Source organism: Sinohyriopsis cumingii, chromosome 8 (genome assembly GCF_028554795.1).
Source record: "Sinohyriopsis cumingii isolate HCF-2022 chromosome 8, ASM2855479v2, whole genome shotgun sequence".
NCBI classification, from domain to species: domain Eukaryota; kingdom Metazoa; phylum Mollusca; class Bivalvia; order Unionida; family Unionidae; genus Sinohyriopsis; species Sinohyriopsis cumingii.
In genome coordinates, this window is record NC_142968.1 from 23,119,062 (window position 1) to 23,143,219 (window position 24,158).

Below are 24,158 nucleotides of genomic sequence, written 5' to 3' on the forward strand. Positions count from 1 at the left end.
AGGCAGGAATAGATTGTAGATGAGCCTTAGGAATTTTCTGATTTGCTTTATCTACCATTTGACAAGTATGACAAGATCTACAGTATTTACCAACATCACTTTTGATTTTTGGCCGATAGAAGTGAGTCAAGATCTTGTGATAAGTGTTATTAATCCCTAAATGACCAGCCAAAGAAGTTTCATGGGCCAGACTAATTATTTCCTGTCTGTAAGGTTTTAAAACTACAATTTGATAGTTCACTGACCATTCATCATCAGAAGGTACCTCGGGAGGTCTCCATTTTCTCATAAGAATTCCATTTGTAATGAAATAACAGACAGGAACTTCAGTAGCTTCAGTTTCACTAATGGTCGTCTGAAACAAACAGGAGATCTCATGATCTTTTTCCTGTTCAACAACAAGTGATTGTCCTTTATCACCATGATTAGAATAAAGAGAATGCATAGTTAAAAGAGAATCACGGTGATCAATACCTTCTGATTGATCCAAACAAGGAGTGGAAATGACGTCATCGAAAGCCTGACCAATACATGTGTCAGCTAAAGGAATACTTTCCTTATCAACATCATTTTCAAGAGCTTTCTTTGCCATATCTCTGGTAACTGCACAAGCTGGGTATAAAACAGGGAATTCTTTTTCAATTGGATCTACTTTCTGGTCCAAACAAGGCTTGTCAGTTACAGGTGGATTAACTACAACCTTGTCTCCAGCTAGGTCATTGCCTAGTAAAAAATGAATGCCATCAACAGGTAAAACGGAGACTGTTCCGACTGTCACGGGTCCTGAGACTAAGCCTGATGACAAATTTACATAATAGAGAGAACATTAACAAAGCCGCATGCTACTCCCTGAATAAGAACACTCTCATTAGAAGAAGACTTCTCAGAGAAAGGCAAAGTACCTGACAGTAAAAGACTCTGAGAAGCTCATGTGTCCCTTAAACGTTTAATAGGGATAGGATTGGCAAAATCACCCAAGAGTGATATAGAACACTTCAATATGAATGGTTCATAATTCTCCATAATAAAAATCAGACTGGGGTTTATTAGACCCAACAAATGTATTTCTTTCAATACATGACCATGACCTTGACCTCTTAGAAATAAGAGCATTTGGAAAAGGTCTCTGTTGATTCTGATGCATATTTTTCAATTTGTAGCAATCAAAATCACGTGTCCATTTTTCTTGCAATAGGTACCCGTAGAAAGAGACAAGGATCTTGAATCAAGCTTCTCTGAAGTTTGATTTTTAAATACTTTTCTGCCAAACGACTGTTGAGTAGAAGTCGTATTTACAAAAAAAACTTTATGTGCTGAAGCATAATTGTCAAATAATTTTTTTTATAAAAGAACTGACAAACAATTAAATTTAAATAAATATATATTAAATCAGATATAATTAAATCAAATATATATAACAATATATATATATATATATATATATATATATATATATATATATATATATATATATATATAGTTCATACTTACCTGTTCTTGAGTGAACTGTTTCTGAAAAGCTGCTTCGTCCTTGAATAAATCTTTAATGTTCTGCTTTTCTTTCAAATTATCCACGTCCTTCTTCTCTTTTGCACTGGAATACAATTGTTTCATTTAAATTACTCCTGCACCTAATAATAATAAAAATACAGTGCAGAAGAAGAAAAATAAAGAAAGAACAACAGAAAAGAAGAAAATGGGTATTTATTTTATAATGGTAACATCTGCAGCTTTAAAGGAGCAAACAAAAGAAAATGCAGACATAAACTTATAACTCTATTTCCAGCTTTGTTTCTTTCTATCTTTCTTTGTTGTGTAAACATATAAATGATATTTGTTCTAGATATCTGCACGAGTAACATTTGTTTTCTCCACACTGAAAATCATATTATATGACTACATTAGCATGCAAAGTACGCAGTAGACATGCTGTGTATACGCTATATACCGTTCCTTGGTATCAGGTAAAGGCTTTATGATCAGTGTTGAATCTTCCAAATGTCTAATCTGACCATGGGTGACTGCTGGGTTACTTTCCTGGTGGTGGTGAGATATATGATACCGGTATGTCAATTTACCACGGTTCCCCTTAAGCCAGTGTTTATTATTACGTCATAATAACTTCATTGACGTAACAAAGTCTCGATGCCGTTTCGTTACTAGTAGCAACGTAAGCAGTAGTGTATTAATTGGCTTTGGGCCCTCCCCAACTAGGGTTCAAGCCTTCTATTCGCCATGACTTTGACCTCGTCACTCACACCCATGTTTGCATGAGATTTTGCCCCGTGCTCACAAGTATGGGATCCATAAGCGTACGTAAACAGGTCAACGTTGGTCCCCGCTGTCTGAAAAGGCCTACTTGTTGGTCTAATCCTGGATACGGTACCGTCTGTCCTTAAAGCAGTCTCCTTTGAGAGAACCGAAGCCACCAGCAATGATGGGATTGCCGTAAGGGATGGAAATATTCCACCACTCTTGTGCATCTGTGCCACCTCTGACTTTGATAATTTTAATGATAATGAGATATCCTTTCATTTGGTCGTCATGCGCTGATCAACTTGCATTTGGTTTAGCCACATGGGGACATTTCCAGTAAGGCATATCGGAGAGAGATTCACTATTACCTCTTATTGTATTCTGTATTTTCGCAAGATTGTCTTCGCTACGATCGGCCTTAACTTCATGGTATGACATTTTTTGTGTGTGTTATTTTTCAATTACGAGTTTTCCATGTGCGCATTACTGACTCACTTTCGGCGACCGGTGCCCTCCAGCTACACAGACTTTTCCAAGAGAATCACAGCATTGCATCTGTGTCTGGTGATCGGAATAGTAGTAAAATGTGCTTTAAAATACCGATTAACCCTGGATAGCTTAACCAAGTCTAGATACTAAAGAGAAAAGTAATATTTTGCAATGTAAATTCTTTTTCCAAAATCAGCAGACCGGTGTCAACATTTTCATGCCGGTACAGGTAGAACCATAGCTTGAGACATGCACATGTGGTATGATTGCTTTCTGAGTCAAGCAAAATTGTTTTGAGGTTTCATGATGACCGTTAATCGCAAAGAATCTTCAGACGCTACTAGCTTGTCAAATATCATCACACTACAGGCCTACCTTGTACGCATCTAAGCTATGTTTTGAAATGCCACGAACACTTGTGCTGGTGCGCTGACACCTTCTTGAGTAAGTATTTGTCATCAAACTGCAGAACGCTGCTATCTGTCGAGTATGTGGTGATCGCGAGAAATGTAAATGTTGACATGTCTTCATAATCCAAAAACGAAAACAAACGCGTATCTGTGGTCAGAAAAGTAGTTACTACACTGCGCTAGACCAGGCTCGCAAGAACATTTTGCGCGATCGTGAATCTCGGAATTATCTTCGATTATAAAAGTAATATTTAATATCAGGCTATGAAGCCAATTTCAGTATGGAATGTTATTTGAAACGGAAAGCTTCTAGTAAAGCTATACTGTATATGGGCGTCTCAAAACAGTGAAAACCCATGATACTCTTGTACGCTGCAGGAAGGAATATACAAAGTGTTCAAACGCCATTTTAAAGAGCAACAAAATCAATTACTGACTTAGAAGTCTTCGTATCAATGACCCAAAAGTATACTGGTGTCTTCTGAATAGATGTGACTGTATCATACTGGTGTCATCTGAATAAATGTGACTAGCATACCGTTGTCTTCTGACTAAATGTTATTGTAGCAAACTGCTGTCTTCTGAACAGATGTGACTGTACTCTGTAGCATACTTATGTCTTCAGAATATATGTAACTGTGTTATTGTCTTCTGAATAGATTCGACTGTAGCATACTAGTGACTTCTGAATAGATGTGACTGTAACATACGCTATTTTTTTAATAGATGTGACTGTAGCATACTACTATTTTCTGAATAGATGCGACTGTAACATACTGCTATATTCTGAATAGATGTGACTGTAACACACAGCTATTTTCTGAATAGATGTGACTGTAGCATACTGCTATATTCTGAATAGATGTGACTGTAGCATACTGCTATATTCTGAATAGATGTGACTGTAACACACAACTATTTTCTGAATAGATGTGACTGTAACACACAGCTATTTTCTGAATAGATGTGACTGTAGCATACTGCTATATTCTGAATAGATGTGACTGTAGCATACTGCTATATTCTGAATAGATGTGACTGTAGCATACTGCAATTTTCTGAATAGACGTGACTGTAGCTGCAATATTTTTAATGTGCATAAGATGACGATGGAAATGATTTATGTTCATTATAAAAAATATGAACACCGCAATTAATGAAGCTGATATAGCACAACTGCCTAGCAATATTTCTGAATTTAGAAGCGAACTAAACCTATCAGTTATTGAAAGTGACATTTTAAAAGCCGTTAAGACCATCAGAAACAACAATGCACGTGGTAGTAATCAAGAAATAAATGAATTCATAAATCATTCTGTTAATGAATCCATGTGTGAGTTTAAAACAAAAATTTGAAAACAGTATTTGACAGCGGTATTATTCCAAATAGTTTGTACGTAGTCTTTATTCGTCCGGCTTATAAATCTGGTTGTTTTATTATTAATAATCACAGGGAATAACTTTGACAAACGTTAATACTCCGTTTTAATAAAAAGATTAAGTCTTTGTAATGGTTGGCCCTGAAAGTTTTATTTATATGATCGACCTCCAACACCAGATCTTCCTCAAGACTGACTGAACTGAGAGGCTCTGTAAACATTGTATTCATGGTGAAAGTTTCATCCCCATAATAACGAAACCACACATATGGAGAATGGGCTGCAGTGGAAATGGATTGAGTTCAAAATCTTCCATATACAAATTTGCCACAATAGAAAACACTGGTGAGCCCATTGCCTCCCCGAACGTGTGCTGATAAAATTCTCCATGATAGACAAAATAAGTAGTAATCAAGTTCCATTTCAACAGAGTGATTATTGGTTCTAACACTAAAGTAGTGCGTTTGTTCCACTGCGTTTGTCGAGAGTCTATTTTGGATGACTGACAAGGATTTATCAATAGATTTGCTGCTAAAAGGGCAAGCACATCATATATACTAATTTGTTCCCAGGAGTGACTTCCAAATCTGTAATTTTCTGGACAAAATCTGCACTGTTTTTTATATGAGATATAACGTGACAACTGAAGGACCCAACACTTCTGCCAGGTACTTCGATACTGGAATAGATAACAGAACCCACCCCTGAACAAAAGGACATAAGGGGTGTTCGTCTTATGTCTCTTATGGAGTCCATGAAACTCTGGTACCTCCTCACTAGTGGGTTAAATACGGTTGTACAGATCTTTATTGATCTTTTTATCATTCTTCCATGTCCTTAGAGTGTGAATGAACTTACTTTTATATTTGCTAGTGGGATCTTTTTTGCAGCTTCATATATGTTTTCTCATCCTTCAAAAATGTCATTGTTTAGTCGTAGTCCCTCCCGTTCATAACCACGGTCGCTCTTTCTTTGTTAGCTGGGAGTATCAGGATTGATTCATCTCTTTTTAGACTCATGGGTTCATCCCTTTCTTGATAGCTGATATTCTAATTTTTTCTTTGGTTTCTCTGAGATCAGGGCTTTGACTGCTTCACTTTTAAGGCTCTGAACTTCTTCAGGATTGGACATATGGTAGCCTGCCAATTACGTGGGCGTCAAAAGTTCCGTCAACAGATCATACTCCGATGTAGGGTTCTGTCACGTGATCAGTATTTAGTAGATCAAGTGACTCAGTCCAAAAGTCATTCCTCTAATGAGGGCTTTTTGATAAGGTCAAAAGTTAAGGGGTCAAAACCTATTATGCTACAGAAAGGTATATATTCTTAGTTTCGCTGACTGCAAATGGTTGTAGCAGGTAACAATATTCATTCCAGAATTAATACTAAGTATTCAAGCCTCCCAAGGAAATGGTCCTTAGGGATGAAAACAACTTAAGTCCAAGGAAAGGGTACTTATGGGTTTTGCGCTTGATTTAAAGTTTAAGCTATAGATTTCGAGAATATGGGGATGGAGCTTACACGTCATCGCAACACTTTTTGTAGGCCGCATCCAACGACTTGACTGTCTCGCTGACGTCATCAAGCTGTTTCTTCTTGGCTTCGTATGTCTTGACCACGTTTTTCTTCTCCAGTTCCTGAATCTCTTTCTCCAGGCTCATGTACCGCATCAGAACATCTATGCTGACCTGTATTAGCAATAATGGTAGTAGTGAGAATGATATGATATAAAACGATATGATAAAAAGACTAGTAGAAAATCAATTCATGGTTGTGGGTGTTCTGGAGGAAGATTTTCAGAACTCTAGTCAGGGTGAATCGGTGATTAGTTTGTTTTCATGTACACACAAAAAAACCCAACCCTGAATCCCCATGATTTTATTTTTAAAAAATGAACATGACTGCCCCATCTGCCATTTTTAACATTACACTTAATAAGACGGTTACTTCCCACAAACATTCTGGATTAAACCTGGATGAAGATTTTAAAATGGCAGCCCCATATCAAAGAAAAGACTTCAAAAACAAGGAACAGGATATATTATTTTACGCATCCTTAAGTTCAAACCAATAAAATAACAACGAACGTTTTTATTTAAAGTGTATTAGACCCCTTTAGAATGCATGAATATTATCTGAGATAATTATAACGTGTATATCAATGCAGTTATGTTGATGCATTTACTCAAATGAAATTAACTATTGTTTTCCTAAATGTTTTAGCACCAATATAGTTTAACCAAAGTGTATTCAATCTTGACTGTTGAATGCTAAGCATCTTAACCGTCGCAAATGCCTTCTGTGGCGCACGTGACGTAAATCCAATCAATCAAAGCACCTTGAATATCATCAAAATGGGTCCAGATCAAAACCGTTGATCACTAAGGAGCTTTAGAATAGTGACCAGACATTGCACTCGGTTATGCATAGATGAGGTCGGGTCTATCGTAACAAATAACACAGTATAGTATGAATGCTTTTAAACACGCGCAGCTTTCATTGTGATATCACAGTGCGCGACAGTCTATCCGGTTTGTTCTTGGTCTCACCTTTATGTTCACATGGTCCAATATGACCACGTAATTTGACATTCGATTTTGCCATGTGTATTTCTCAAAGAGTGTAATTGGCATAATAAAAACAACACAAACACCGAAAATTATGTGCAACTAGTTTCGCATTTATGCTTCTTCAGGCACGAAATGTTTTGAAAGAAACGGATGACGTCTTTTATTTTAAAACGTCGTAAATGATATGCATCGTCATAAAAATTGTGTGTGTATATATATATATATATATATATATATATATATATATATATATATATATATATATATATATATAGAGTTAAAATATTATATAATTTTGTGGGGCCCCGAGTGGCCGAGTGGTCTAAAGCGCTCTTCGTTACGGATCACTGCCATCTCACCTCTGTCTGCGGCGGTTCGAGTCTAAGATTCAGCCAATGTGGGTATGTGAGAAAGCCAGTAGCTTCTCGTGGGTCGGTGGTTCTTTCCGGGGTTTTCTCTGGTTCTTCCTCCACCATTAATACTGGCCGCCATGTATAGCCTATCATGTGCTGCAAAATGGCGTTAAACCCCACAACAACAACATATAATTTTGTATAATGCATTGGCATTGAGTATCTAACTTATGATGAATCAAGTCCGTTTCTTTTATGAGTCTGTTCATGTCATCATGCACAATATCTATTGGCATGAAAAAACAAATAGAGTAGAGAACTAAACAGACAGAAAATAAAAAAGACAATTTTCGACATCTAAATGTAACAGGCACCGGTGTTCTCAATGCGCAAACATAAGAGAAAGTACTTCTTTCAGTAGCGCTAATACAAAACAGGTATTTTCTCTACGTGATAACACTAACTGCAAATCCACTGATGTGATTATTTGATAACCTGTAGAAAATGTAGCACGCAATATGTTGGACAAAAACTTCGACAAGTTTCTAAGAGAATGAATAATCATTGCTTTCATATAATAATTACAGAGATCCTCATTTTTCCTCAAATATTACAACACACTTCAACACCAATAATCACTCTTTAATTTTCTTTCATGGCAATAGATATTGTGCATGGTGACATGAATAGACTTATAAAAGAAACTTATTGGATTCATCAGTTAGATACGTTGTTTCCTAATGGCCTTAATACCAATGCACTATATAAAATTGTATTTTTATATTAAAAAAATTATATATCGTATACCCTTTATAACATTATAATTTTATATGTATATGACTGTTTGTCTATTTTATTTTAGTATTTTACTCAAAGAGTGTAAATAATGGCCGTAAAAAAGAATATGGGTGCACGAGGATCCAAATAAAGTGAATAATCGCCATTTAAATCTATGAATAATAAAATTCTTACAAAATTACACCCATCTAGCAAATCTACACCACTTCCAACTACCTCCTCTCCAGTTGACCTTCCAGACATGTTTGCAAATTTCTTCCGTGACAAGGTACAAACCATTAGAGATAAGCTTGACACCACAATTTCAATTGACTCGTCGTCACCATACAGTTGGGATACAGAATTTGAGCGGCAACCATTATCAGCATTTGAACCTCTCTCTATGGATTTCGTACGTACAATCCTGATGAAGAGTGCACCAAAGTCATGTGAACTTGATCCAATTCCAACATCACTACTGCTTCACTGCTTAGATCCAGTATTGCCTTCACTAACTGATGTTATTAATAGCTCTCTTTCATCCGGGGAATTCTCATCATTTTTCAAAACTGCCACTATAAAGCCTCTGCTGAAGAAACCAACACTAGACCATAACGATTTAAAGAACTACCGCCCAGTTTCTCATCTCCCATTCATATCAAAAATCTTAGAAAAGGCTGTTCTATCCCAGCTTGTAGCTCATCTAAATTCAAACAGTCTTTTTAGCAATGTACAATCTGCATATCGCCCTTGCCACAGTACTGAAACTACTCTTCTAAAAGTAGTTAATGACATTCTCTCTGCGTTGGATAGCGGAAAGATTACAGTCCTCACCCTCCTTGATTTGTCTGCAGCATTTGACACACTAGATCATGATATATTACTTCACCGTCTCCAGCATGTATTTGGCATTCATGATACAGCCTTACTGTGGTTCAAGTCCTACTTGGTCAACAGGACACAAATTGTGTCTGCAAATGGAATACACTCCAGCCCAGTTGATCTATGTTGTGGTGTTCCGCTGGGGTCTGTTCTTGGACTTGTTCTCTTCATTCTATACACTCAGCCGCTCTCAAGTGTCATAGATCATCATCCAGTGTCTCACCAATTGTACGCTGATGACACCCAAATATACAAATCTAGCCACTCAGCTGAAGTTGATGCTACCATCCAAGGTGTAGAGAGGTGCATTTCTGATGTGAAATCATGGATGACATGTAACAAGCTGCAGATGAATGATGATAAAACTGAGGCCATTCTGATCACAACACAAAGACTTTCTCATTCACATCCTTTACCTCAAACAATAAATATCAGCAACACCAACGTTAAATTCACACAATCAGTCCGAAACCTAGGTGTTACTCTGGACAGTACTCTCACATTGCACCAACATGTCATGAACATATGCAAGGCTGCATATCTTGAGCTGAGACGCATCAGCTCAATTCGCAAATATCTTTCAGCTGATGCCACTAAAACACTTGTGTATTCATTAGTACTTTCAAGACTAGATTATTGTAACTCAATTCTGTCTGTTTCATCTCAATATCAGCTCCAGAAACTTCAAAAAGTTCAAAACACAGCTGCTCGGATCATGCTTAGAGTACCACGATCAGAACACACCTCCCCGCTGCTCTGTACCCTACACTGGCTATCCATTCTATCCAGAATCAAACACAACATTTGTTTTCTGTGCTACGTTTCACTGTCGGACTCTAGTCCAACATACCTATCCGACCTCACCCATGTGTACACACCAGCAAGATACTTACGCTCCTCTTCTGGCAATCGTATACTCATTATTCCCACTATGAAAACAAAGTCATATGGACATCGTTCTTTTGCCCACCACGGCCCAGCAACGTGGAATGAATTGCCCACTGAACTTTGTCACAAAGACACAGTGATCACATTCAAGAGGGCTCTCAAAACTCACTTAGTTTCACTGCAAGAACAAACTTAAAGACCTAATAATGTTTACTACCTTAAATATTCTCAGCATGTTTTTTATGTTTTCTAATTTCATGGTGTTTGTTTTTGTAATCATATCATTATATGTTTTTTATCTTATAGGTGTTGTCTAATGTTGTAAAGCGCTTAGAGCTTCTAAAAATTAGGCGCTATACAAAGTCCTCATTATTATTATTATTACTGAAAGAGTCGGTTTTGAACACTCGCATGTCCTGTGTGACCTTGATTTTAGGTAAATTGAAAACAGATAAAACTAAAAAAAAAATACAAGCTGTGGTGCAACTAAGTCTACATTCAAAAGACAGATTTTGGATGAACTAAAATAGTAAAATACTTCGTGCAGCCTTTGTAAACATATTGGTAATACTTTTTACAACATACCATTTTATGGCTCCTAGTTACCGGCAGGTCTAAGCAGCATAGACGTCGTCATTCACAGTAATGTTTATCTAATGACGTCATAAAGGTATTACCATAAAGCCCAATTTGCATGACACTGTACTTGCGCACATGCGTTGCAATTTTAAAAATAAAAATGTACTTCTTCCATAAGCATATACGTTTATGTTGTACAACAATACATCAAGCATTAAATGTAAACGGAATTGAACCACTATCCAGTAGATTGTCAATATTTACTTTGGTTCAAAACAGAATATATTTGCACACATAATCATCGAAAGCACATAAAATACGTCCAGAGACACAAAGGAGGCTGACCAAGAATAGAGTTCATGCTCTCGTTTTTATTAATAATATTTACATAAGATGATTTGACGGATGTTTTTAACGAAAGACAGTACATGAATAAACGCAGAATTTGATTCAAACGTCGAAATATTCAAATAAAATTGTACTTGTGATATTGCAATAGTGTCAGATAATCATTAACAATTATTGATAACTTAAACATGTTGCTAAGTGACCTTTACTTAAACTCAGATTATATATATGGTTCGAAACTAAGTAACAGAAAAAGAGCCAAAGCCAACAAGTGTAGTAAAATTCAACAAATAATTTGTTTCTCTAAAATACAAAGTGAAAATTTAAAAAGAACTATTATTGTGAACAAAATCCCAAATAGTCCTAAAAATTCTCTCACAAATCCCAAAGTACAGAGTTTTTCGAATGAATTCCAGTGGTGTTCCGAATGAATTAAAATCTTGACAGTGCTGATATAGCAATAACCTGGAATAGTTCGATGCACTAACAATCTAGATGTATCACAATGACAAATCCAGAATGTCCTTGAATTAATTCATAATAGTCGTAAAATAGGGAAGTATCAATAAGCACTTTGCAATTCTAATGAATAATTTAAATTACAAATTATTATTGAACACAAATAAAAGACTGATTCTACTACATATCCTAAGATAGGAATAAATAATTATGTTGTAAGCAAACTTAATATAGAAAAGAAAGACACAATAAAGTGACCAGGATGTGGGTCAAAAGCTCGTTTCCAGAGCATTCTAAGATGTCGACAAGGTCAGGTTTTTTACTTAAATTTTAATAAAGATCATGACAAACATAAGGCAGACCAGGAATTTCGAAGAAAACGTAAATGTCCTGCACTTAGATCCAAGTAAACGTGTTTGCCAACAAGTGATAATTACATGTACCTTAAAATATAATCTACAATCATAGACAATAATTATTTATGTAATATGTTATTTACAAAATGACCTTTACAATCTAAAATCATGGACAAAAGAAAAAAAACACAAATATCTATTTATGTGTTTTATTTACAAGAAAACTTGTTAAAGCCACGTTAAAAATCAACATCACACAAAACTCACATACTTTTGGCCATGAATATAGATTGTAAGTGTATATTCATGTGTGTACGTGTGTGAATTTGTGACCTCGCTAAACATATCCTCGTTTGCTTCAAGCAAGTGCAATGTGTTGCCCATTAATAACGAAGCGAGGTTTATATTGGGACAATATATCTATTGTACGGTTCTTATTAGCAATGGGGTTTGGTACAATGTTAAAACAAATGTGTCGCAGTTATTCTTTCACACACGAACAATCGTTGCTTAAGGAATACCTGACAGAAGTAGACTGTTAAGTTTTTCAAATTTTCCACTGAGAGAGGAGAATCCGGGCATTAATATATTTTGGTAAAAATTAAGTTTTAGATAAGTTAGTACTAATAAAAGGCGTTTAGAAGTTATATCTATTCACATTGTTACTATCCAGACTCTTGGTTCAAGTGCACATTTTTCTGGCACTCCAATCATGTTGCCACGTTTCAGATCTGAAGTACAACCTTCTATAACACATTCTTAGTCAAATTAGAAAGATCTGTTTTTTTCAACCGTTCCAGTAATTTACCATCAATTCCAGTATTTCTTGGTTTATTAATCATACCTTTATGCCAGATACATCTATATCATAATATACTGTCATTGACTGCCTTGTCAATGGTATTATAAACATCACACAGCAGTACAAGCGATGAATCCTTTGCGGAGAAACGAAATAGCAAATGACTAATTAAGACGTTACCTATAAGATAGGTATACAAAAGTTTCAAGACATATCTTTCGAATACTTTACCCATATCTTTATCAAGTAATTTATGATTGTAATTGGTATTTATTTATCATTAAGTAAACTCTCTCTCTCACATAGACACAAACACACACATACAAACACACAATAAATGAATCCATCCAATGGTTATACGCATTAATGCAAGATATGAGAGAGAGAGTTAAAGGTAAACACAACGCCTGATAAATGGGATGTTGATTGGATCTATCTTTGCTTGCTGCGTTCATAATTTAACAAAGTGGTAGGATCCGATAAATATGAGAACATTCAAAGTACTGTTTTTCATTCGAATTTATATCCAAAAGAGATATACCCGAATTCTGCCCACAACAAAGAAATTCACTCTCATATCGTGCGGACTTATTCAGTATTAGATATAAGCCCATGCAGGTAGAACTTGCCAAGGTACGCGATGGCGATGATTTGTGTGACTTTCATTGCTTAATTGTACAGCATGAACAGAACTTAAACATTACATTGCGTATAGGATGATATAATTATTTTTTTTAAAGCAAGTGATATAAATGTGTGTGTGTGTGTGTGTGTGTGTGTTGGACTTTTAAGTTAGCTTTAACAATTTTTCAGTCTCATTGCTACGATGTCTGCAGAGTGGCAGTTTATAGTGATGTTTAGCACTGGGGCATCATGCCGCAGACATCTAGCATCATTATCCTGACACCAGGTAGACCCGTTCTAAAACTAACCTCTTAATGCTGAGCGCCAAGCGAGGCAGCTACTAGTACCATTTTTATAAGTCTTTGGCATTACTTTGCCGGGATTCGAAACCGCGACCTCCCGCATCCGAGGCGGACTCTCTAACCAATCGGAGCGGTCCGGTGAAATAAATTACTAAATAAATATCCCAATGTAAAGTCATTAAAGTGGTGACATACTTGTTAGGATATAGCGTTAAAAATGTTAATAGTAACAAACAATTTTATGATAACTTTTAACGAATTATGCGAATTATGCGCCAGGAGCAAAACCAGTCTTTTAAATCTGACAGTTTTACTCATGCGCATACAATATAACAAGAACAACATTGAGCCGATTGAACTTAATATAGACAAAGGTTAAAATGCTTTAAAGACCCCCCGCCCAAAAAAAACAAAAAAAAAAAAAAGACAACAACACTAAACAAGAAAATTATACTGCCTATAAAGTTCGGGTCATATTGGTAACGTAAAGGAAAAGTTTAAACGGTTTTTAATTTTAAAAAAAAATCAGTAATTTAAAGAAAAATATGTCACAAAAGAGTTCAGTTATAAACATAACTAATTTTGCTATACGCAGGTCAGCATGGCCAAGACCACTCATCATTATCTTTTCTCAAAGTTAACTTAACTATCGTTGTGAGGAAATTCTCCATATTTGAAAATTTTTCGGTATAATATATATATAAGACAAAGTTTGGGCTGAACCATCTTTATATAAGATATCCCTTTTGATAAGAGGTAACTTTATTTTTATGACGTGTATATTCACTTACCTCCATGTTTTCCTTTTAGTCAAGGCTGTATATAAACGTTTGTTCGCACTTTGCAGGTTAAAAATGAATAAACATATCGATGATGAAAATATGTATAGGTGTCGCATGTGCAGATTGTCAAGGAAACTGTAAAGAAAAGAAATTAAATTAATAATCTTTAGAAAGATGTTTTTCTTCTTTCAATGGGCACTATCTTTCTTTGTTTTATTCACATGATATAAACTTTTCTTTTCTTGCAAAGGACAAACAACATAATTCAAACACACATGCACAAGTCTGCTCAACTATCGTCAGTTGACGACAATTTAGATTTTTAAAATAAGAATAGTTCAGTATGAGAGAAATAAATATTACCGTTTTGTAAAGGTGCGTAACAAGATACTTTGCTCCCCGGCCCTGCAGTACTTCAGAATGCTTCCATCTCACCCCTATCCCCATAAGAAAAACTTGGCGTCTATTTTTAAATAGTCACCCCCTTGCAGCTGGTGAAGCGATGATTAGGCATCTACGTTTTTAAGGTCTTTCCTCAACTGGACGATACAACACCTATGTTTGTTTGCCGTTTGTGGCTAGCCTTTGTTTTATTCCTATTTCACCAATTTCATTTCTGATCAATATAAACTGTTTACATTAGTAACGATTAACAGAGCAAGCGGACCTCTTTTAATACCTATGACATCTTAGTTCATTCGTTGGCATAAAGCCATGTAGACATAATCAAAGGCATGTGAACAAGTACAGAGACTGACCGAGATAGCACCGGCTGATCCGGGATGGGGACAGGAATGGGCAATAGTCGCTCCCTAACCACCATCAATGAACAAAAAGTAAGCACAAAACTGTTTTATTTGTAAGTTATAGTTGTAAGCGATTAATGGTCATTTTACAGCGTGTGTGATTTGGATTTTTAACTTAGCTTTAACAATGTTTCAGTCATATCTTTACGATATCTGCAGTGTGTCAGTTTATAAAGATGCCTAGCACTGGGGCAGTTCATTGGTTCATATATATATATATATATATATATATATATATATATATATATATATATATATATATATATATATATATATATATATATATATATATATATATGCATGTATATTATGTACGCTGCATTAATGATATACCAGGAAATGTATACATTTTTCATTACAAAGAAAACTGTATACAAAGAGTGGTATATCATTGATACAGAGTACATACTATATATATATATATATATATATATATATATATATATATATATATATATATATATATATATATATATATATATATATATCACATACAAATACACATATTCGCACTTTGAATGGAATTACGATATGCTCCGGGCAACTGTGTATTGTTCGAGTGAATGAACTCCTCACATGATAATAATAATAATGAGGACTTTGTATAGCGCCGAATCTTTATAAGCTCTTAGCGCTTTACAACATTAGACAACACCTATAAGATAAAAAACATCTATAATGATATGACTACAAACACAAACACCATGAAGTTAGAAAACATTAAAAAACATGCTGAGAATATTTAAGGTAGGAAACATTTTTAGGTCTTTAAGTTTGTTCTTGCAGTCAAAATAAGTGACTTTTGAGAGCACTCTTGAATGTGATCACTGTGTCTTTGTGTCTAAGTTCAGCGGGCAATTCATTCCACGTTGCTGGGCCCTGGTATGCAAAAGAACGCTGTCTATATGACTTTGTTTTCATAGTGGGAATAATGAGTATACGATTGTCAGAAGAGGAGCGTAAGTATCTTGCTGGTGTATACGCATGGGTGAGGTCGGATAGGTATGTTGGACTAGAGTCCATCAGTGAAACGTAGCACAGAGAACAAATTTTGTGTTTGATTCTGGATAGAATGGATAGCCAGTGTAGGGTACAGAGCAGCGGGAGGTGAGCTCTAATAGTGGTACTCTAAGTATGGTCAGAGCAATTGTGTTTTGAACTTTTTGGAGCAGATATTGAGATGAAACAGACAGAATTGAGTTACAATAGTCCAGTCTTGAAAGTACTAATGAACACACAAGTGTTTTAGTGGCATCAACTGAAAGATATTTGCGAATGGAGCTGATGCGTCTCAGCTCAAGATAAGCAGCCTTGCATATGTTCATGACATGTTGGTGCAATGTGAGAGTACTGTCCAGAGTAACACCTAGGTTTCGTACTGATTGTGTGAATTTAACGTTGGTGTTGCTGATATTTATTGTTTGAGGTAAAGGATGTGAATGAGAAAGTCTTTGTGTTGTAATCAGAATGGCCTCAGTTTTATCATTATTCATCTGCAGCTTGTTACATGTCGTCCATGATTTCACATCAGAAATGCACCTCTCTACACCTTGGATGGTAGCATCAACTTCAGTTGAGTGGCTAGATTTGTATATTTGGGTGTCATCAGCGTACAATTGGTGAGACACTGGATGATGATCTATGACACTTGAGAGCGGCTGAGTGTATAGAATGAAGAGAACAGGTCCAAGAACAGACCCCTGTGGAACACCACAACATAGATCAACTGGGCTGGAGTGTATTCCATTTGCAGACACAATTTGTGTCCTGTTGACCAAGTAGGACTTGAACCACAGTAAGGCTGTATCATGAATGCCAAATACATGCTGGAGACGGTGAAGTAATATATCATGATCTAGTGTGTCAAATGCTGCAGACAAATCAAGGAGGGTGAGGACTGTAATCTTTCCGCTATCCAACGCAGAGAGAATGTCATTAACTACTTTTAGAAGAGTAGTTTCAGTACTGTGGCAAGGGCGATATGCAGATTGTACATTGCTAAAAAGACTGTTTGAATTTAGATAAGCTACAAGCTGGGATAGAACAACCTTTTCTAAGACTTTTGATATGAATGGGAGATGAGAAACTGGGCGGTAGTTCTTTAAATCGTTATGGTCTAGTGTTGGTTTCTTCAGCAGAGGCTTTACAGTGGCTGTTTTGAAAAATGATGGGAATTCCACGGATGAGAGAGAGCTATTAATAACATCAGTTAGTGAAGGCAATACTGAATCTAAGCACTGAAGCAGCAGTGATGTTGGAATTGGATCAAGTTCACATGACTTTGGTGCACTCTTCATCAGGATTGTACGTACGAAATCCATAGAGACAGGATCAAGATTCAGCCAATGTGGGTATGTGAGAAAGCTTGCCAGTAGCTTCTCGTGGGTCGGTGGTTCTTTCCGGGTTTTCCCGGGTTCTTCCTCCACCATTAATACTGGCCGCCATATATAACCTATCGTGTGCTGAAAAATGGCGTCAAACCCCACACAACAACAACAACAACAACAAGAGACAGGTTCAAATGCTGCTAATGGTTGCCGCTCAAATTCTGTATCCCAACTGTATGGTGACGACGAGTCAGTTGAAATTGTGGTGTCAAGCTTATCTCTAATGGTTTGTATTTTGTCACGGAAGAAATATGCAAACATGTCCGGAAGGTCGACTGGAGAGAAGGTAGTTGGAAGTGGTGTAGATTTGTTCCTTGACATTAGCTTGTTAGTAATCTCGAAGAGCTCTTTGCAGCTTGAACATTCCATGATCTTAGTAGTGTAGTGGGCTGATTTCGCTGCATGGACTATATTTGTGACATTCTTCTTAGCAGCTTCATAGATTTGCTTATGAATAGTGAGTCTGGTGGAAAGCCAGAGCCTTTCAGCTTTACGGCGGTCTTTTTTAGCAGTAGGAAGCTGGTCCCTAACACTGCTATGTCATGGAGAACACTTTTGAACTGATACTCTGCACTTGGTAGCTGGGGCATGTTTGTTGAGTAATGAACGCATGCAGTTATCGAGGTGTTCTGCTGTTGGAGGTAAGGAAGTTGTTAGGTTTTCTTGGATGTCATGCATTAGTTTGGTTCTATTTATCATACGGAGGTTTCTTTTAGTAGCAGATAAAGGTGGAGGGTTAGGGACTGATACGTCAAGATGGCATGTAATGCAGAGGTGATCTGATGCAAGTTCATGGGATACCAGTGGGGACCGTAGAATGTTATCTTCAGGTCTATGAAGAATCCAGTCTAAAACGTGACCATGTTTATGGGTGGGTTGGTTAACTGACTGTTTGAGGTTGAAAACATTAATGGAATCTATGAGTTTTTATGTGTTTGGGTTTCCGGGACAGTCAAAGTGAAAGTTGATATCTCCAAGAATAATCAGGTTGCCACCTATCGAATTTCCATACTCCAGGAGATCCGGAAACTGTTCCAAAAGAGAGATTCAGTCAGCTTGTTTTTTCTACTAGGAGGAGGCCAGTATGAGGCAGAAAAAATGGACTGACCTTTGCTCCAGTGTGAGTGGGGTTTGGACTAGTTCAAACGATGTGTGGTCGAAACTGAATAGTAGTGAAGTGGGGCACTATAGGGTCTATGGGAATTAGCATTAAAAACACCCCTGGGTCGATATAGGGTCTATGTAAATTTAACATGGAGAAAAATCGTGGGTCGATATAGGGTCTATGGGAATTAGCATTACAGACTTAACCTGGGTCTGTATAGGGTCTATGTAAATTTAACATTAATCACCCTGGGTCTGTATAGGGTCTATGTAAATTTAACATGGACAAAAAAAACCCTGGGTCTGTATCGGGTCTATGTAAAATTGAAACAGGGAGGGTCTCTATTTTTTTTAAAAAAAAACTAAATAAAAAAAGGGTAGGCAATGGAAAGGCTATCTCTTTTCGAGAAATATGACTGTCCCTGAAAAGGGCCTTTGGCTTTCTTCTTCTTCTATTTCCTCCATCTTCTCATCCAGCCCCTAATCTTTCCCCAAATTCCTTTTTTCTTCTTCTTTTCATTTTCCGGTATCCAGTCCGGGTGACCCATGGCTCGGAACTTCTGTTGGATTTTTATCCAGTTATTATTCAGTCTCTCATATTCTTCTTTTTTCTTTCTATTCTCTTGTTCTTTTCTATCTTTTGCCCACCTGTCCTTAATTTTCTGCACTTCTTCCTCTATTATCTTTTTCATCTTTTCTTCCGCTTTCTTTAGTTGTTCAATGCCCCTTTTCACGAACTTCCACTCTGACCATTTCTCTAGTTCTTCTAAATAGCATCTCACTGTTTTTACTTTGTCCATAGACTCTTTTATAGTCCCCACTCTTACATACTCTGGTTTAATCAATCCTCTCAATCTCTTAACTTCTTCCTCTATCATCTCCTCTATCATCTTCCTCGCTAATTGTAGTTCATTGACATAGTCAAGACTTTTTCTCAACCTCCATTCTCTTTCTATCCTTTCAATAGTGTACTCTCCATCCATCATCCAAAAGTAAACATTTCTTAAGTCATTGAACAACGCCGACACTTCCATCTTGTATCTGTTATTCCGTAGAATGGTTTGAACAACGAACACTGTGGGTTCTTATAGTGAAAGCGCGGACGTGAAGGAAAACATCCCCCTAATAACATAAATTGGATCTTACCTAGATCATGACTAACATTGCGCGTACGTGAAGGAAAACATCCCCTTACTTTCTCATTTCATATAATATAAACCTCAACTATACTCTCTACATACGCTAAGAATCAATAAATAAACCCATAATCTACTATTCACACAAACTTACTTCAACATTTACAATCACAAACACACAAACTTACTTCAACATTTACAAACACAAACACATAATCACATACACTTCCACTATTAATAAAGAGTTAGCGTTTATATTCACACTACTCTACCTACACACATTGGCAAATCGATCGTTATTTCTTTTCTAGAGTATTGGGTAGCCCTGAAAAGGGCTGTTTTTTGAACTCCTGATGCACCTATCTAATGGTTGCACCGTCCTGGCCTGGCGCCACACACGCATCTTCTTCCCCAGTCTTCTTTCACCTTTCTTCTGGGGAGCGCAGAGGGAGTATGATTCGCTTCAACACCCCAATCCTCTGTTTCGGGAATATTGAACGACATCCTCTCTTCTCTTTTCTTTTCCTCTTCTTCCCTCTCTCTTCTCTCCTCCTCTTCCTTCTTTACTCTTGCTTCTTCTACTATAGCCTCCGCTGATAGTTCGTTTACTATGCGCCTGGCATATTCCAGGTGCATCTGGAGTTCTAACAGTTTCACTATTCTGCTATTCATTCTCGTGTTGATCAATCAACAAGGGTAGCTTGACTGCCCAGCGAGTTTCAATTTATACTGAAAGCGCGGACGTGATGGAAAACATCCCCTAAAAAACATAAAATTCATCTTACCTAGATCATGACCAAAAAAAAACAACAACAACGCGCGGACCTAAAAGAAACACTCACTCACTTTTTTATGCTACCCATCACTATTATAAATTTTTTTATAAATCACTTCAATAGACTATCCACATACTCAAAGCAATCCAATCTAACCCAAAATATACACCTCTAACAGCCAAAAAAAACAAACATCATTTTAATCTACTATCCATACCAACTTACTTAAGCACTTACTAACACAAACACACAAATACATACACTTCCACTATTAATAAAGAGTCAGTGTTTATTTTCACACTACTCTACCTACACACATTGGCAAATGGATCGTTATTTCTTTTCTAGAGTATTGGGTAGCCCTGAAAAGGGCTGTTTTTTTTGTTTGCTATGGCATTCTTTTTTAGTTTCTAAGAATGCGATGTCCTCTGAGGATAGACTTTCTGGCGATAGGTCTGCTTCTTCGGAAAGAGAAGAAGAACTCTTTAGTGTCGATACGACAATCGACAAAGCCTCTGTCAGCTTCAGGTTGCTGCTGCTGCTGTTGTTGCTGCTGCTGTTGCTGCTGTTTTTGAAGTCTGTACTTCTCTGTCCATTCTTCTTTTTCCCTGTTCATTTCTTCTCTGAAGAGCTCTTCTATCAGGTCTTCAGTGATTTTTATCATTCTCACATTCTCTATTTCTTCTGGCTTCGGTATCAGACTGTGTCTGACCCTATGCAAATTCACGTAGGCTTCGTTGAGTTTAGCTAGTTTGGAGCACATCTTCTTAAGAGGATGAGTCGACAATGGATGGTTAGACTGGGAACAAACCGGTTCTTAAAGTCAAAGCGCGGACGTGAAGGAAAACATCCCCCACACGGTTTTCGAGTCGCAACGTTTAGTGAGTGTCATGAGAGGGATAGTAAGAAATGAAAGAGCATCAATCCAACATTCTTATAGCTAAACAAAAGACAAAAGCATTTTTTCAAAACACAACATTTTTTATTCAAAAATCACTTAACACTAAACAACAACTCTAACATTTTTAACAATAATCCAACACTATAACACCAAACAATTTTTTCAAATCACAAACATTTTTTTCTCAATAGACAATCTACTTTAAACAGGGCTGACAACGTTGTGAATGAAATTGTGATTTCCACTGTTGGAAATCATTAGGCCATTGATGGACACTACGTTTCCTAGCTTGAGACAAAAGATAAGCATAATGGTCACAAAACCATCGATCTACTTTCACATCGTTTCTAGCAGAAGAACGAGGATCGAAATGAGTCACTAAATGTTCTAAGGAATAGCCCAGGCTGCGATGATGCAGAAAATACACACAATATTGTCCACACACCAAGGAATCTGTGCCTTGTAATTTCACATTATTGAATCGGGTGGTTTGAGCATTTCTTCTCATAAAGTCAATGATATCGTCTTCCAAAGGGGGCAATCCGTACGAATCGAAATATTCCACACATCCTTCTTGAGGAAAGTAGACGGCTACCCAGTGGGTTCCTGGGAGATGACTGTCGTCCGTGTTGATCACGTAAGCTTGATGGTCTTGAGGTTTGCGATGAGGGAGTTCATCTTTAGCACAGACGACAGGATTCCAAGAAGCTGTATACGAACTGTGGTTCAAAAGGTAATAAAGTTCCCAGGTATCCATTGTTTTCTGTGTTGTTTTTTTTCTTCTTCTTCACAGGTAATAATAAGTTGTCAATTCGATCCTGACTTTTTGCTTGAAAATGTCTGACGAATAAACGGTTATTCGTTCTGTTTCCTCACTCTGATTTAGGAGAGCTTCGATACGATGGATCTCTTGAGTGGTTAATGGTGGACAAGAATGTTCACGCAAGTCTTTATACCACTGGTGCAACACGTCTTTGTTTGAGATGAGACTCCAAGCTTCGTCCAGATACTCGTCCAATTTTTCTTCTTGACTCAACATCAGGCATTTATCGTGTTGAATTTGACTGGGATGATCGTTTTGACATCCATAGCAATTTTTCTTGATCAATTCCGTCATTTTGTCGACCAAGTGTTTGGCAAAACAGGAGACTTCTGGCCATCTCGACTTCATCATGATCACTTCTTCTTTTTCCACACATTCCATCTCCAAAGTTTCTCCACTAGGTAAAGAGGGAGAACAGTCTTCCATGGCTTTCTGGTAATCTAGAATGACTTCTCTCAAACTATTGATTTCTATGGTATTATCAAATTCGGCATACAGGATGACGTTCACCGTTACATCAGGGTCTCGGTTTGCAAACTGAAGTTCCACACGAATTTGACCAGATTTTATAGGGTGGAAATGTCCCTCGTCGCTGCCTTGGTCTGGAGTGAAATCGAAAGCCCACAAAGCATAACCTCCTGCGTAATCCTCGTACGTAATGCCGTGACTGGTGTTGGTTCCTAACTGGCCGGTGGCTTCGTACAGGGACAAGTACGATCTCAAGTAATTCTTCTTCTCAAAGTCAGGTTCGAAAGGTCGGGTACACAAGGTCTTGCCATCGCGACTGACTTCGATCTTTGACACACCAAAGTGTTGAAAGTAGAAAGGATTTTTTTCGACAGCTCCGTTGAAGGCTGTATTCTCGACGATACCAACGATTAAACGTTTGGGTAGCTGTCCTTGGAACAGATGATCTTCGATCATGGATCGCTGTCCCTTGGGAATGGTGAACGTTTTCACTTCCACGCGTCGTATGGGATACTTGGCGGTCGTTCTGCTCAACGTCTGACTGATGTCGTTACCCACTTTAGGTAACACTTCCACACGGCGTACGTAGAGCCTGGCTTCCTCGATGACAGTTTTGCAAACAGTAGTACCTATCAAATGGAAAGCGGCACTGCTACGATTCAGTCTCAGGCGAACATTCACCCCGTTTAGCAAATATTTCTCTTGCAACCACATGTCCAGATGTAAACGATCCATCAGTTCTAAACTTTGTCCGTTTTTGATTTTGTCTCTTCGTTCTACAAATCCGTCATTGTTTGGTGTTTTGCTTGCATCAGTTTCGAATCTTTCAAACTGGCCTGCTTCGTCAGCTTCCCATAGCACACAGGCATTGAGATGAGTGTTCTTGGCATCTATTCCGTACGTCAAGAGATTTTCCAGGTACGCTCGATAAGGGTAAGTATCCATGCTGCTGCTGACCAGTTTGTTGTTCAAGTACAAGTCCACTCCGCTAAACAAGGAATGCATGAAATTGTTGACGGGAGCTATTACCTCATCGCCATCTAGGGTCGAATTGTCCTCATCGACAACTTTGACTTTCAAGTACAAGTAACTGCTATTCAGATCGATGTAATCTTCGGGCTGTCCTTTGATTTCAAACTCGATGGGAGCTGAGGCTGTCAATGAGGAGACGGGGTGAAATTCCACCCACTGGGATTCTTGCATGGTCATCATGGTGGGGGGCATGGCAAACAGATCCATTTCCGTCTTGGAACAGGCGCAAGACTCTCGGTGCATCATTTTTTCTATGTTTCAATAATCGAAAACGTCTAAGTCTCGAACGGTTCTTCTTTTCTTGGCCTTTCTCGCTTGAAGTCTGGTGAAAGGGTGTTTTCTGCGTCGTCTCTTTCTGCCTTGTCCTTGCTGAATGCCTGACTCGGTAGCGTGCAGGGCATTTATAGGTGTGTCTCGTCGGCCCAAAATGTCTTTACCCGTTTGCAGCAAGACATTTTTGCCTGCCCTCA

General features: G+C 37.4%; 1 protein-coding gene across 3 annotated transcripts in view; it reads right to left on the reverse strand.

Annotated features, from left to right (window-relative positions):
* LOC149793137 (uncharacterized) overlaps positions 1–24,158 on the reverse strand; it is an 82,256-nt gene that overhangs the window by 38,669 nt on the left and 19,429 nt on the right. For 2 of the 3 annotated variants that reach the window (XM_089967060.1, XM_089967058.1), the window contains exons 2-4: positions 14,265–14,390; positions 6,055–6,221; positions 1,492–1,594 (exon numbers count right to left, since the gene is read on the reverse strand). In XM_089967060.1, coding sequence (XP_089823186.1) covers positions 1,492–1,594; positions 6,055–6,221; positions 14,265–14,270 — 276 coding nt within the window. In that variant the 5' untranslated portion in view covers positions 14,271–14,390. Of the gene's footprint in view, positions 1–1,491; positions 1,595–6,054; positions 6,222–10,588; positions 10,655–14,264; positions 14,391–24,158 lie in introns of those variants that run through there. The other variant, XM_089967059.1, reaches the window with a different exon arrangement.